We start from the raw sequence: 14,062 nt of genomic DNA, 5'->3' as shown, positions 1-14,062 counted from the left end.
GCGTCTGTGTCTGGTCTTTGTCTTTGGACTCCTCTTGAAGTTTTAAAATAGATCTCTTTTGGGACGTTCCCATTTTGGCTCAGCGGTAACGAACCCACTAGTATCCATGAGGACATGGGTTCAATCCTTGGCCTCACTCAGTGGATTAAAGGATTTAGCGTTGCCTGGGAGCTGTGCTATAGGTCACAGACATGGCTCAGATCTGGCATTGCTGTGGCTGTATGTAGGCCGACAGCTATAGATCCAATTCGACCCCCTAGCCTGGGAACTTCCATATGCCGAGGGCGCAGCCCTAAAAAGATTAATTAATTAATTAAAAATATGTGTATAGTTATTTTTGTCTTTTTTTTGGGGGGGTGGCACAGACACGGCATATTGAAGTTCCCAGGCTAGGGGTTGAATCCGAGGTGCAGCCGCTGGCCACAGCCACAGCAATGCCAGATCCAAGCCATGTCTGCACTTTACACCACAGCTCATGGGCAATGCTGGATCCTTTAACCCAATGATCGAGGCCAGGGATTGAAACTGAGTCCTCATGGATACTAGTCAGGGGTTCATTACCCCCGAGCCACAGCCGGAACTCCATATGTATGGTTGTTTTTGTGGCAAATATATATATTACAAAACACTGGAGTTCCCGTCGTGGCTCAGCGGTTAACAAATCCGACTAGGGACCATGAGGTTGCGGGTTCGATCCCTGGCCTTGCTCAGTGGGTTAATGATCCAGCGTTGCCATGATCTGTGGTGTAGGCTGCAGACGCGACTCGGATCCTGCGTTGCTGTGGCTGTGGCGTAGGCCAGCGGCTACAGCTCCGATTCAACCCCTAGCCTGGGAACCTCCATATGCCGGGGGAGCAGCCTTAGAAAAGGCAAAAAGAAAAAAAGAAAAAGAAAAACATTTACCATTTAAGCTATTTTTAACTGTGTAGTTCAGTGACATTAAGTACACTCGCACTGTTGTGCAATCATCACCACCATCCATGTCCAGAACTCTTTTCATCTTCCCAACATGAAATTCTGTCCCCATTAAACATTAACTGTTCATCACCCCCACCCCACCTCCAGCTGCTGGCAACTCACATTCTCCTGTCTATGAATTCAGCTCCTCTAGGGACCTCGTATAAGCGGAATCATGCAGTATTTGTCTTTTTATGACTGGCTTCTTTCACTTAGCATAATATACTCAAGATTCATCTATGTCATAACCTGTGGCAGAATTTCCTTACTTAAAGACTGAATAATACTCCATTGTTTGCATAGATCATATTTTATTTATCCATTTGTTCATCAGTAGACACTGGTTGCTTCCACCTTCTGTAAATAATGCTGGGTGTAACATTAACATCTTCTAGTCCCAGCTTTCCATTTTGGGGGTAAATACCTAGAAGAATTACCAGGTCATACAGTTGTTCTGTTGGTATTTTTGGTATTTTTGAGCAACAGCCATATTTTTTTCCATACCAGTTGCACCAACTTAGATTCCCACCAATCAGTTTCTCCACATCATCGCCAACAATCATTATTTTCTGATTATTTTAATTTTTAAAAATTTTTTTTGTCTTTTTAGGGCCATACCCACAGCATATGGAAGTTCCCAGGCTAGGGGTCCAGTCGGAGCTGTACCTACCTGCCTACACCAGGGCCACAGCAACTCGAGATCCGAGCTGCATCTGCAACCTACACCATAGCTCACAGCAACGCTGGACTCTTAACCCACTGAGCGAGGCTAGGGATGGAACCCAAGCCCTCATGGATTCTAGTTGGGCTCATTAACTGCTGAGCCACGATGGGAACTCCTGATTGTTATTATTATTTCTTTAAATAGTAGCCACCTTCATGGCTGTGAGTGGTTCTTGCTTTGTTTTTCAGAAAGTAGGTAAGCGGCCTTTTTGACGGCCTTATATGGGTCAGGCTCTGGTTATGCAATCTGGAATGGCTTTTCTCATGAGCAACCTACCCCAGCTGATAAGAGAGCTTTTATTAGCCCACGGCTTAGAAAGGTTAAGGACTTGCCAAGGTCATAGGTAAACTGCAGAGCCAGAAACTGAAGCCAGGGTCTTATCTCCTCTTTATTTCACTCAGCATTGTGCTGGCTTTAGGTGGAGAGTAGGTAAGCCCCTGTCACCAAAGTTCACATAGTTGACAGAGTGATCAAATGTTCAGCCAGCAGGAGGGTGAGCCATGTCATCACTGCTGATTCTGGGGACCCAGCTCCAGGGATGGACATTGACATTTCTGCAGGAAACAGGGACGATGTCGTCACTTCTAACATCTGCTAACCACCCTATGAGACAAACTTTGAGGAGTTTCTTAACCTGAAAATCTGGGGACAGCCTTCTGGGGTCCAGAAATCCAAAAATGTGTGCATGATGGTTACATTTTTCAAGGACCAGCCTCTCTCATTGCTTTCTTCAGATTTCAAAGGAAATCTGTGACCCAAGGAAGATTAAATATATTAGCCTTGAGGGTGCCCCCAGCTCTATGGCCACTGTAAAAATATAAAAACATGAACAGCCCCTGCAGTCTTGGCAAAAACTATCTCAAGGAAGTAAGCTCTGAGGATGAGGGTGGCCCCAGGCCTGGGGATGGGGACCTGTAAGATTCCTGATAGTGGAAATCACATTTCCTGCCGGCTCTGTTGCGGTTTCTCCCCTCCCTTCCTGGCTGTGCCTTCTCTGTTTTGCTGGCTTCTCTTTTCTCCGATGTCTGCGATTGGTGGGTCTCAGAACTTGGTTCTTCCACCTCCTCCTCCTCATATTCCCCCCAGGAGAGCTGTCATCTGATATTGGCTGCGCCCTGACAACGCCTGGATCTCTATCCGCAGCCCAAACGTTTCTGCAGACTCACATAGTCAAGAAACCTCTTTCTTTCTTTCTTTCTTTCTTTCTTCCTTTTTCTTTCTTTTATTCCGTTTTCTTTCTTTCTTGTTCGTCTTTCTTTCTTTCTTTCTTTCTTTCTTCTTTCTTTCAAGATTTTATGGCCCCATCCTTGGCATATGGAAGTTCCTGGTCCAGGGATTTAATCTGAGCAGCAGCACAACACCAGATCCTTTAACTCCTTCCGCTGGGCTTGGGATTGAACCCTCACCTCCACAGAGACCCAAGCTGCTGGAGACTGCAGTCGGATTCTTAACCCACAGTGCTTGAACTCCAAGCAACCTCCTTCTTCTGTTTTTTGTTTGTTTGTTTGTTTTGTTTTAGGGTCACACCTGTGGCATATAGAAGTTCCCCAGTTAGGTATCTAATCGGAGCTGCAGCTGCCAGCCTATGCCACAGCCACAGCAACGTGGGATCAAAGCCAAGTCTTCGAACTACACCGCAGCTCACCACAACATCAGACTCTTAGCCCACTGAGCAAGGCCAGAGATCAAACCCGAATCCTCATGGATACTTAGTGGGGCTTGTTTCCACTGAGTGAGCCACAATGGGAACTCTAGCAACTTCCTTCTTGATAGCTCTGTGTGGCCATCCCCCAGGCATCTAGAACTTCCCCAAACTTTTCATACCACACAGTGCCTCACCTCCAAGCCTGCTCCACCCACTCTTGGCCACTAGCAGCAGCACCACCCAACAGGTGGTTGGCCCAAACACTTAGGAAGCATCCTTTCTCTTCCTCATTCTGCACATCTAGTCCTGCTGGCAAGTTCCCTTGATTCCAGAAGATTGGGAGCCAATCCACTCCATGCTCTCCCCTATTTAATGCCTTCCATTACTTCCCATTCCACCAGAATACAGCTTCTGTGCCTCTGGCGAAACCTCTTGCCCACTCCTCTCTGGCAATGCCAACCTCCTCATTATTCCTTTCTTTTTTGGGGGGGGGGGTTATGCCTATGGCATGTGGAGATTCCCAGGCCAGGGATCAAACCCACGCCATAGCAGTGACTCAAGCAGCTGAATGACAGTGCCAGCAGGATCCTTAACCTACTGTGCCACAAGAGAACTCCCTCACTATTCCTTCAAGAAATTAAATTTCCCCAACTCAGGGGCCCTTGAACTTGCTCTTTCCTCTGCCTGGTGCTTTGTTTCCTTTTCATCAATCAGGTCCCAGTTCATATGTCCCCTTCTCAGGGAGTCTGTCCCTGACCACCTAACCTAAAGCCACTTCCCTCCCTGCTCCAACTCTGATGACTCTGTCCTGTGACTTTGTTTTATTGCCCTCATAGCAGGTGTTCCTGGCTAAAATGATCCCATTCATTGGTTTTCTTGCTTATTGTGAGATCTTGCCTCTAGAGCAGTGGCTTGCAATAATTTTTTACAGGATCTACAGCAAGATATGAATTTCACATGGGACCCAGGGAGCCAGGTGTTATGGATGTGAAACAAATTATGCCCGAATTTGCTGGCTTTAAGCAATAGCATTGATCACAAACCTGCGGTTTGAGACCTGCTTGCTGGGAAGAGCTCTCTCTTTGCTCCTCTTGATGTCAGCTGGGATGGCTCAAAGGCTGGGAGCTGGAATCAACTCAGTACTCACTCGTCAGGTGGTTGATGATGGCTTTGGCTGGGACCCTATCCAGGAGACTCTTCACGTGGTTTGGGCTTCCTCACAACATGGCAGCTGGGCTTTGTGAGAGCACCATGAAATTAAGAAGGACAGAGGGAGCTAGCACCAGCAGAAGACATGTCCTAGTTTCTGACCTAGGTTTAGGCTTAGAAATCACACAATGCCCCTTCTGCCATATTGTTTGTCTCGCAAAGTTCTGCTCAAGTTCATGAGCCTGCCTATTCACAGGGAGTGGCAAAGTTGGAATTATTCCTGTAGCCATTTTTTGGAAAATAGGATCTGCCACACCCAGTAGACAAATGTTTGGCGTTTCCCAAAACAATATTTAGCTCTCTATACACAACTCATTGTTGTTTTTTTTCCCATTGTTTTGTAGAAAATGTTGGTCATGACCTGCTGGATTGATTTCTTCACCTCATTTGAAGGACACATCACAGAAGTGAAAAGTTTGTCTTTTTTCTACAGGAACCCTGCCCAGTTAGACATCTCACCCACTAGTTTACTTGCTTGCTTGCTTTTTCTTTCTTTAAGGGATGCACCTGTGGCATACGGCGGTTCCCTGGCTAGGGGTGGAATCGGAGCTGTAGCTGCTGGCCTACACCACAGCCACAGCAATGCAGAATCCAAGCTGCGTCTGCGACCTACACCACAGCTCAGGGCAATGCCATATCCTTAACACACTAGGTGAGGTCAGGGATCGAACCCACATTCTCAGGATCCTAGTTGGTTCGCTAACCGCTGAGCCATGAAGAGAACTCCCCACCCAATAGCTTTCTATGTTTTATATACATATAAAGCATGTGCTGAATACCAGGCACTGATCTCATTCAAGTGTCACGACAACTCTTAAGTAGACACCATGATGGTTCCCATTTTGCTTTCTTCCTCATGCATCCCTTCATGCATCCCTTCATGCAGAGGGATGAAGCAATGTGTCCAGAGTAATACAGCTAGTAAGTGGTAAATCTGGGATTGGAACCCAATACATCTGGTTAAAGACTCCACTTTGCTATGCAGCCTCATATAAGATTTACTTATTTATGATGTTTACTGTGAGAATCCCACGCACACACCACAGCTCCAACAGAATGAGTTCACTGCTTCACCCGAAGAATCTCGCCCTGCGCACGATAGACCCGGGACCTGAGAAAAAAAAACAGCGTGCGCAGGCGCATCAGGCAAAGCTCCGGAGGCTCCCCTCCTCCGCGCAGACTGGCTCCAGACGATGACTGACAGAGGATTCGGCCGCCCTTTTTCGCTAATGATTGACGTGTGATTAACCCAATGGAAACTGGGATTTCCGGAAGGGAGGCGGGACTTATAGGGCTGTTAAATTTGCGCGGGATTGGTCCTGATGTAGTCATGGCGGCCTTCCGGGACATGGAAGAAGTGAGCCAGGGGCTGCTGAGCCTGCTGGGCGCCAACCGCGCTGAGGCGCAGCAACGGCGGCTGCTGGGGCGCCACGAGCAGATGGTGGAGCGGCTGCTGGAAACGCAAGACGGCGCCGAGCAGCGGCTGCGAGGTGAGGGCCGGGTGGGGGGTGGGGGGCGGGGGGCAGCCGGAATCCGCGTGATGGGAGGGGCGGCCAGGCCAGCCTCGAACCCTTTCCATTCTTGGCGCCCCCATCCCCTTCCGTAGTTCCTCGTGCGACCGGCGGGTGAGCGCCCTTCCTTTTGAGCCTCCGTTTCCCTACCTGTGAAATGGGCTTCAGGACAACAGCCACCTCCCAGGGGTTTAATGGTGAATATAAGAGTCGCAGGGTCTGGCCTACTTCTGAGCGCTCCGTGAACAGCTGGGGGACTCAGGGTTTGAATTGGAGCTCGGGTGTCAAAGCGCCATCTCTCGACTTTCCAGCTGTGAGATTTGAGATGACTGCCTTAACCTCGCCGTATCTGTTTCTCATAAAATGGTTGTGACAATAGTCCGTATCTTTCTGCTGAGGTTGTTCAGATGTTTTACTGAGCACCTGCTGTGTCCAGGCAGAGTGCCAGGCCTGGGGGGACAGCAGGGAACTAAACAAACAGAATCTCTTGGGCAAGAGGGGGCTGGTAGGCTAGTGGGGTGAGGCCAGGGGATAAAGAAGAATGAATTCGTCAGGAGGTGATGGGCTAAGGCGTTCAGCTGTTAACTCATGTGATCCCAATCCAGCGGCTTCCTTCTTAAAGCCTCAGTCTCCTCATCTGTGAAATGGGGCCGCTGATAGCATATACCCTCCCCCCCACCCCCGCCCTTAATGGATCAAAGTGAGGTTCATGGAGATGATGTCTGCACAGCAATGTGCCTTTGAAAGGGGAGGAAGGGAGGATGCCTTTGTTACAGCTTTTCTCATCATCAGGGGTTTTGTTGCTGTTGTTTGTTTTTCTTTGGCCCATGGCATGTGGAGTTCCCTGGGCCAGGGATCAGATCTGAGCCTCAGTTGCAACCTACACAGCAGCTGCAGCAACACCAGATCCTTTACCCACTGTGCCTTCTGGGATCAAACCCACGTCCCTGCCGCTGCACAGACATCATCCATCCTGTCGTACCACAGCAGGGACTCCGTTGTTGTTTTTTAAGGCTACAGACGTGTGTGTGCGTGTGCACGTGCACGAGTGCTACAGTTGACATAATGTAAGATTTACCATTTTGACTATTTTAAAGTGTGCAGTTCAGTGGCATTAAATATATTCACATTGTTGTACAACCATCACCCCCATCATGTCCAATATTCCATTATATGGATATTATGGATACACCACATTTTATTTATCCATTCATCCGTCAATGGACACTTGGGTTGCTTCCACCCCTTGGCTATTGTGAATAATGCTGCTGTGAACGTGGGTGTATAAATATCTCCTTCAGTCCCTGTTTTTGATTCTTTTTTGTATTTTCCCAGAAGTAGAAATGCTGGATCAGATGGGAATTTGATATTTAATTTTTTGAGAAACTGTCCTCTAGTTTTCCACTGCGGTTTCAGTGCCAGGGGTTTGTAATGCCTTTTTACCCTATAAGGGGGTGGCCGTTGGGTTGAGATTTGAATGACCTGGGAGCTAGCCATGCAGTGGCTCAGGGAACAGTGTTTTAGGCCCAGGGGACTGTCAGTGTGAAGGTTGTGAGGCGTGAACGAGCCTGGAGACCCAGGAGAAAGCAGTAGAAAATGAGGTCAGCAGCAACCAGACCTTGCCAGGCCTGTGAGCCCCTAGGAGGAGTTTGGATGTTAGTCTAAGCTTGATGGAGGTCCTGGTCAAGGTCTTCTGCTCTCTTTTCCTCCCCTCTTCTTCTCTCTTCTTTCTTTCCTCCTCTCCCTCTCCATTAACTCCCCCATCAGCATAACCCAGCTTGTCTGGGTTTCAGCAGAATGGATGGTTTTGGGTCAGGGAGACAAGAGTCAGTGTTGTAGGGAGCTGAGGCTTTGAACAAAAGGATTTGGTTCAGGAGTTCCTGTCGTGGCGCAGTGGGAACAAACATGAGGCTGCAGGTTTGATCCCTGCCCTCGCTCAGTGGTTAAGGATCTGGCGTTGCTGTGAGCTGTGGTGTAGGTCACAGATGCGGCTCGGATCTGGTGTTGCTGTGGCTGTGGTGTAGGCCAATAGCTGTAGCTACGTTTAGACCCCTAGCCTGGGACTCTCCATATGCCACAAGTGCAGCCCTAGAAAGCAAAAAAAGAAAAGGGGGAGGGGATCCAGTTCAGATCCCAGCTTTGGAGTCAAGTGCTGTGGACAAGTCACTGAACCTCTTTGGGCTTCTGCTCATCACCTCTCAAATGGGGGCCAGTGTTCCGCCCACAGAGGGTTGTGAGAGTTCAGTGAGTTAGGACTCCCTGGTCACCCATGGCACTTAGCACATGTTCAGGTAACAACAGCTTCTAAGGAAAGCCCGTGGGAAAGAGAGCATCCCCAGGGAGGGTCCCAGGAGGCTTGGTGGTTGTTTTGAGGGTAAATGCAGAGGGGGCAGGAAGGCTGTGTAAGAGATCCAGGCCCTCAGGTCTCCTGACAGGAAATCAGCAGGCACCGTCTAACACAGACAGATCAAGAAATAGCAGCATAAGCAAATTATTTTGAAATATGAACGTTGATGCCAGAGAAAACAGTGAAGAGTTTAAGTGGCTGCTTCAGAGGGTGGAGAGGCTTAGAGAAAGAGGGGTGTGTGTGTGCGTGCTAAATTTTTCACAACTATTGACATGTAGTGCTCTGATTAAAAATTAATATAAGTTTGTAAACATTTAAACACCGGTCCTTTGAGAAGCATTTTCATATGTGCCTTCTCTGAGTTGGCAGGTTTCTCTGACTCTACGGAAAGGAACACAGTAACCTTTTTAAGGTGTTTTTGATCTTTTTGGATGCCTTGTTCAAAATGTGTTTATTCTGAGTAGCTACTGGCGATCTGTGGTGAATTTAAGATGCAATCTCTGATTTGAAGAAGAAAGACAAGGAATAAATGGTCCAGTGTGATAGGGGCTGTTCTGGAAGTACAGTCCTGCCCCAGGAGGGAGAGGAGAGTGTCCAGCCACCTGAGTCAGGCATCACCCAGGAGGGCTTGAGGGCTTGTGTCCCCAGTGGTCAGGGACATCCCTGGAGGACAGGCAGGTGGAGGCCCAGGACCGAAAAATGTGGCATGTTTGCAGAGCGATGAGGCAACTTTGTAGCAGAGCAGAGGGAAGATCACACGGTGGGGGTGAAGAGTATGGAGAAAGGTTGGCAAGGATGGTGAAGGTACCCAGAGAGACCTGGACCTTATCCTGGAGACACTGGGAGCCATGGGAGATCTTTGAGCAGGGGAGTGATTTGACATTTGGCCTCTAAAACCTCCTCTGAAGGCAGAGAGCAGAAAGGTTTGGCAGCAGGAGAGCAAAGCAGGGCACAGCAGGGAGGCTGTTGGGGTGCTCTAGAGGGATGTAGGATCAGCGCAAGGAAGGAGTGTAGTTCGCCAGGCTGGATGGTAACTGGATGTGGAAAGTGAGTCCCAGGCTTGATGCTCAGGTGACAGGTTGCAGAGTGACCTCATAAATTAAGACTAGGTGTGTGGGAGTTCCCACTGTGGCTCAACAGAAACGAAACTGACTAGTATCCATGAGGATTCGGGTTCGATCCCCAGCCATGCTCATTGGGGTAAGGATCTGGCATTGCTGAAAGCTGTGGCATAGGTTGTGGATGGCTTGGAACCCACATTGCTGTGGCTGTGGCATAGGCTGATAGCTGCACAGCCTTTTAAAAAAAAAAAAAAAAAGACCAGGTGTGCAAAGAAGGACCAGATTTTATTACTTCGGGTGGATTCAACTGTGATTTGGTGAAATGGAGGCATTTAGGCAGGGTCCACGTGGGACTCTCTGGTGGGCGTTTGCCAATAGGACGATGGGTCCAGGAACTACAGGCAGAAATGAGAACGTGGCCAACGGTGGAAGCCTTGAGGCTGCAGGCAGATGAACCACCCTCCGCTCCAGGGCTCTCCGGGGGAGCCTGAGTTGAGGGGTGCACACCTCTCCCCCCCCACACCCCCCGCAGAGATCCTCACCTTGGAGAAGGAGGTGGCCCAGAGCCTTCTTGATGCAAAGGAGCAGGCACAGCAGGGCGGCACTCAGTTGCAGCAGCTTGAAGCCGAGCTTCAGAGGGCCAGCGAGGAGGACACCCAGCTGAAGGCCAGCCTCCTATATCCTTTGCTGCATGTTCGGAACGGCCGGGCCCCAGCTTCATCCAAGGGGTGTGTTCGTTCACGCTGGAAAACACGCCAGGCTTGGTGTTAGCACACGGGCAGCCCTCCCTCCAAGGCAAGGGGTCCTTAACTACCTGCTTTACTCAGCTCACCAGAGAGTTGAAGGAACTCAAAGACATCGAGGCTGATCTTGAAAGACAGGAAAGGGAGATCGACGAAGACACCACTGTCACCATCCCTTCAGCCGTGTAGGTCCACGGAGCACGTTTGTGTGTCAGTATGTGTGTGCACAGCCTGCAGCTCTTTGTTGGCGTCAGTGCTGGAGTAACTTCCTTTTCTTCTCCTTTTCTTTTTTCATCTTCTCACACAGGTATGTAGCTCAACTTTATCGCCGAATAAGTAAAATTGAGTGGGATTATGAGTGTGAGCCAGGGATGATCAAAGGCAGTATCCTTTGTGGAGAAAGTGGAGCTCTGCACTGTTGGTGGGCATGTTAAATGGTGCAGACACCACGATAGATTGTTAAAAAAAAAAAAAAATTGAGGGCGTTCCTGTTGTGGCACAGTGGAAACGAATCTGACTAGTACTCATGAGGATGTGGGTTTGATACCTGGCCTCACTCAGTGAGTTAGGGATCCGGCATTGCTGTGAACTGTGGTGTAGACCAGAAGCTGTAGCTCCAGTTCAGCCACTAGCCTGGGAACTTCCACATGCCGAGGGTGCGGCCCCAGAAAGCAAAAAAAATAAAATAATAAAAACAGGAGTTCCTCTTGTGGCTCAGTGGTTAATGCATCCGACTAGAAACCCTGAGGTTGCAGGTTCGATCCCTGGCTTCGCTCATTGGGTTAAGGATCCAGCATTGCTGTGGGCTGTGGTGTAGGTCGCAGACTTGGCTTGGATCTCACGTTGCTATGGCTCTGGCGTAGGCTGGGGGATACAGCTCCAATTTGACCCCTATATGCCACAGGGGCAGCCCTAAAAAGCCAAAAAAGGAGTTCCTGTCATGGCGCAGCAGTTGGCTAGTCTGACTGGGAACCATGAGGTTGTGGGTTTGGTCCCTGGCCTTGCTCAGTGGGTTAAGGATCCGGCATTGCCATGAGCTGTGGTGTAGGTTGCAGACACCGCTCGGATCCCGCGTTGCTGTGGCTCTGGCGTAGGCTAGCGGCTACAGCTCCGACTGGACCCCTAGCCTGGGAACCTCCATATGCCGTGGGAGGTGGCCCTAGAAAAGGCAAAAAAAAAGACCAAAAGAAAAAAAAAAAAAAAGTTTAAGGTGGTAAATATAATGTATCTAGTTTACCACAGTTTTTAAACAAAGACAGTGAATTCTCAGAATTCAACTTTTTGTTAATGAAAATTCGTTTCAGTCTCTGTCTTAATAATAACATTTCAGAGGCAGTATCCTTTTGTCAAGGGGGTTGGCTATGTGCTGGTTTTCCTTACATCTGCGCCCTCAGTCCATCACGGCCCCAGCATTGCCCAGCCCATCCACCTGGACAGCACCCAGCTCTCCAAGAAATTCATCAGCGACTATCTCTGGAGCTTGGTGGACACAGAGTGGTAGCCAGGAGCCTCTCGACTGTGTCTTAACAGTCCTACACAGTAGAATCAGCCGTGGTGGGCGGTCGGTGCCTTGGTGGTGAGATCAGCTTAAAATTAAATGTTTATACACAAATGAGGTTGTTTTTGTTTGTTTGTTTGTTTGTCTTTTGTCTTGTTGTTGTTGTTGTTGTTGCTATTTCTTGGGCCGCTCCCGCGGCATATGGAGGTTCCCAGGCTAGGGGTTGAATCGGAGCTGTAGCCACCGGCCTACGCCAGAGCCACAGCAACGCAGGATCCGCACCGCGTCTGCAACCTACACCACAGCTCACGGCAACGCCGGATCGTTAACCCACTGAGCAAGGGCAGGAACCGAACCCGCAACCTCATGGTTCCTAGTCGGATTCGTTAACCACTGCGCCACGACGGGAACTCCTGTTTGTTTGTTTTTTAAACTGGATTTCTCCCCCTGTTCCCTGCTCTTGACTTTGGCCTCAGATGCTGGACTGGCCTCGGCTAGGTAACCAAAGGGAACTGACTCAACTGTGCCAGGCCTATGACTTCACATCTGTGGCAACGCATACAAATGACACTGTAGTATCTGATGACAAATTCCAGGTCTTCCTCATCTGTGATTCAAGTTTAGTGCTTTTTATTCACTCATTCTCCGAGGGCCGCTGCATGCCCATAACTGTGCTGGGTACCCGAGACAAGTTGACGATGACAGGGATCCCTTCAGCCAAAGGAGGAGTCAAAAGTGATCCACCCTTGAGCTAGAGTCCAGGGCTCTCCGGCCAGGCAAGGGGCCTGCCCCAGAGGGTGGGGGCAGCAGTTATGCTAAGAGATTACGTTATGGAATGTATAGAGGCTTGTGCCTGGCTCCAGGGTGGGCTGTGTGTGTCAGAAACCACTGGTGGCCCCCCTGAATTCGTTTTCTGGTGAGGAAATCTTTGTAGCTGCCTAGTCAAAACAACATTTCCCAGCCTCCCTTGCAGTTAAATTCAAGACAGTGAAATGTAAAAGGAAGTGCTGTGTGTGACTTCTAGGAGGATCCTTAAAAGGCAAGGGAGTGTACTCTTTCCCTCTGTTTTCTGGAATTCGGGTGTTGTGATGGCTGGAGCCCTGGCAGCTGTAGTGCCAGGAGGGTAGCAATCCTTTAGGGATGACAAGAGCCTGGTTCCCTGATGATAGTGGAGCCAGGGATCAATGCCGGACATCTTTGGGGCCGGGAGCTAAACTATCATGTATATGTGTGTTATTTTGGTTTTTCTATCGCAAACAGACAAAGTAAACCCTAACTGATTCATCATGCAACTGAGGCTTGGGCCAGCCAATCGATGTGGTCACCTAACCCCCATTCTCAGTGACTGAGGAACTGCTAAGAGTGGGGAGCTTGTGGCCAGCCTGCCTGCCTGCCTGCCTAAGGGTAGAGAGTGAGAAGTAGGGTCCTGTTGATAGCAGGTGCCTCCTGGATACAGCTTTGCCTGAAGCCCTAGATTTTTTAGTTACATCAGCCTATGGGTATTGGGTTTTGTACACGTCTGTACAACTTACAATAAGTACAATTCATGTTTTTTGATCAGAGAGGGACATTCAAGGCAGAGAGAAGAGTAAGTTCTAGCAGCACCTGAGTACATCAAGTGGACACTAAAAACAGGCCCTTCTGGTGTCTCTCGGAGGTCCTAAGGTAATGAATCCTGCCTATTGGGCTCTAAAAAGGAGTTCATCTCTCTAAAATTGTAAGAAGTCCCAGTCCATCTGGCTCACAAAGAAAAATTCCCAGAAGAACTTGAGAGGTGCTGCTTTTATGCTAAGGGCCTTGGCTTTACATATTCAAGGAAAGGGTCATATAAGCCTCCTTGGGTTGTTTTCATTTTCAAGGTTGGCAGAGTTTTTTATGATGCGAAGAAGCAGCAGAACCCCTCATTTGTACCCTTGGCCTCCAAAGGACAAAAGCCTTGACCTAGACCAGGATATTCCCGCCTCTGCCTTTGTGACGTTGTGGCCAGGCCGCTCTGTCTGGTGTGGGCTATTCTGGACGTAGTAGGATATCTGGCTTCCATCCTGATATCCATATTCTTGGCATATGCCAAGAATACACCCTTGTCACAACAATGCTGGGAGGGCCACACACATGGCAGCCCACCTGCCTTGCAGCCTTGACCAGGAACCAGTCAGTCATCCTCCAAAGTCAGCTGAAGGGCTGCTGTCACCTTGATGGCCATTCCTGCTGACAGAGCCAGCCTCCACTGGCTCCCCTGCATGAATGCTTCCCCCTCCCAGCCCCCCACCCCAGTAGACCTGGCTCAGCTGAGGGTCCTAGGGCAGGGAGAGAGGTATACCACTCTCAGACTTTTGGGCAGAGTCCCTGGGAGAGAAAGCAAGTATT

General features: G+C 49.3%; 1 protein-coding gene across 1 annotated transcript; it reads left to right on the top strand.

Annotated features, from left to right (window-relative positions):
- SPC24 (SPC24, NDC80 kinetochore complex component) lies at window positions 5,802-11,812 on the top strand. Its single transcript, XM_021083851.1, has 5 exons — window positions 5,802-6,025; window positions 9,987-10,131; window positions 10,278-10,382; window positions 10,505-10,581; window positions 11,592-11,812. Exons 1-5 carry the CDS (start codon window positions 5,866-5,868, stop codon window positions 11,696-11,698), a joined length of 594 nt encoding a protein of 197 aa, XP_020939510.1. The 5' UTR covers window positions 5,802-5,865; the 3' UTR covers window positions 11,699-11,812.

The sequence above is a fragment of the Sus scrofa genome, chromosome 2, assembly GCF_000003025.6.
Source record: "Sus scrofa isolate TJ Tabasco breed Duroc chromosome 2, Sscrofa11.1, whole genome shotgun sequence".
In the NCBI taxonomy this organism is placed as follows: Eukaryota; Metazoa; Chordata; class Mammalia; order Artiodactyla; family Suidae; genus Sus; species Sus scrofa.
This window is presented reverse-complemented; position numbering and strand designations above follow the sequence as displayed.

Bases quoted from the DNA above. Each gene is read 5' to 3' on its own strand.
- SPC24 (XM_021083851.1), top strand. From the start codon at position 5,866: ATGGCGGCCTTCCGGGACATGGAAGAAGTGAGCCAGGGGCTGCTGAGC. The intron at 6,026-9,986 runs GTGAGGGCCGGG...CACCCCCCGCAG, and splicing joins CGCCGAGCAGCGGCTGCGAG to AGATCCTCACCTTGGAGAAG. The intron at 10,383-10,504 runs GTAGGTCCACGG...CTTCTCACACAG, and splicing joins GTCACCATCCCTTCAGCCGT to GTATGTAGCTCAACTTTATC.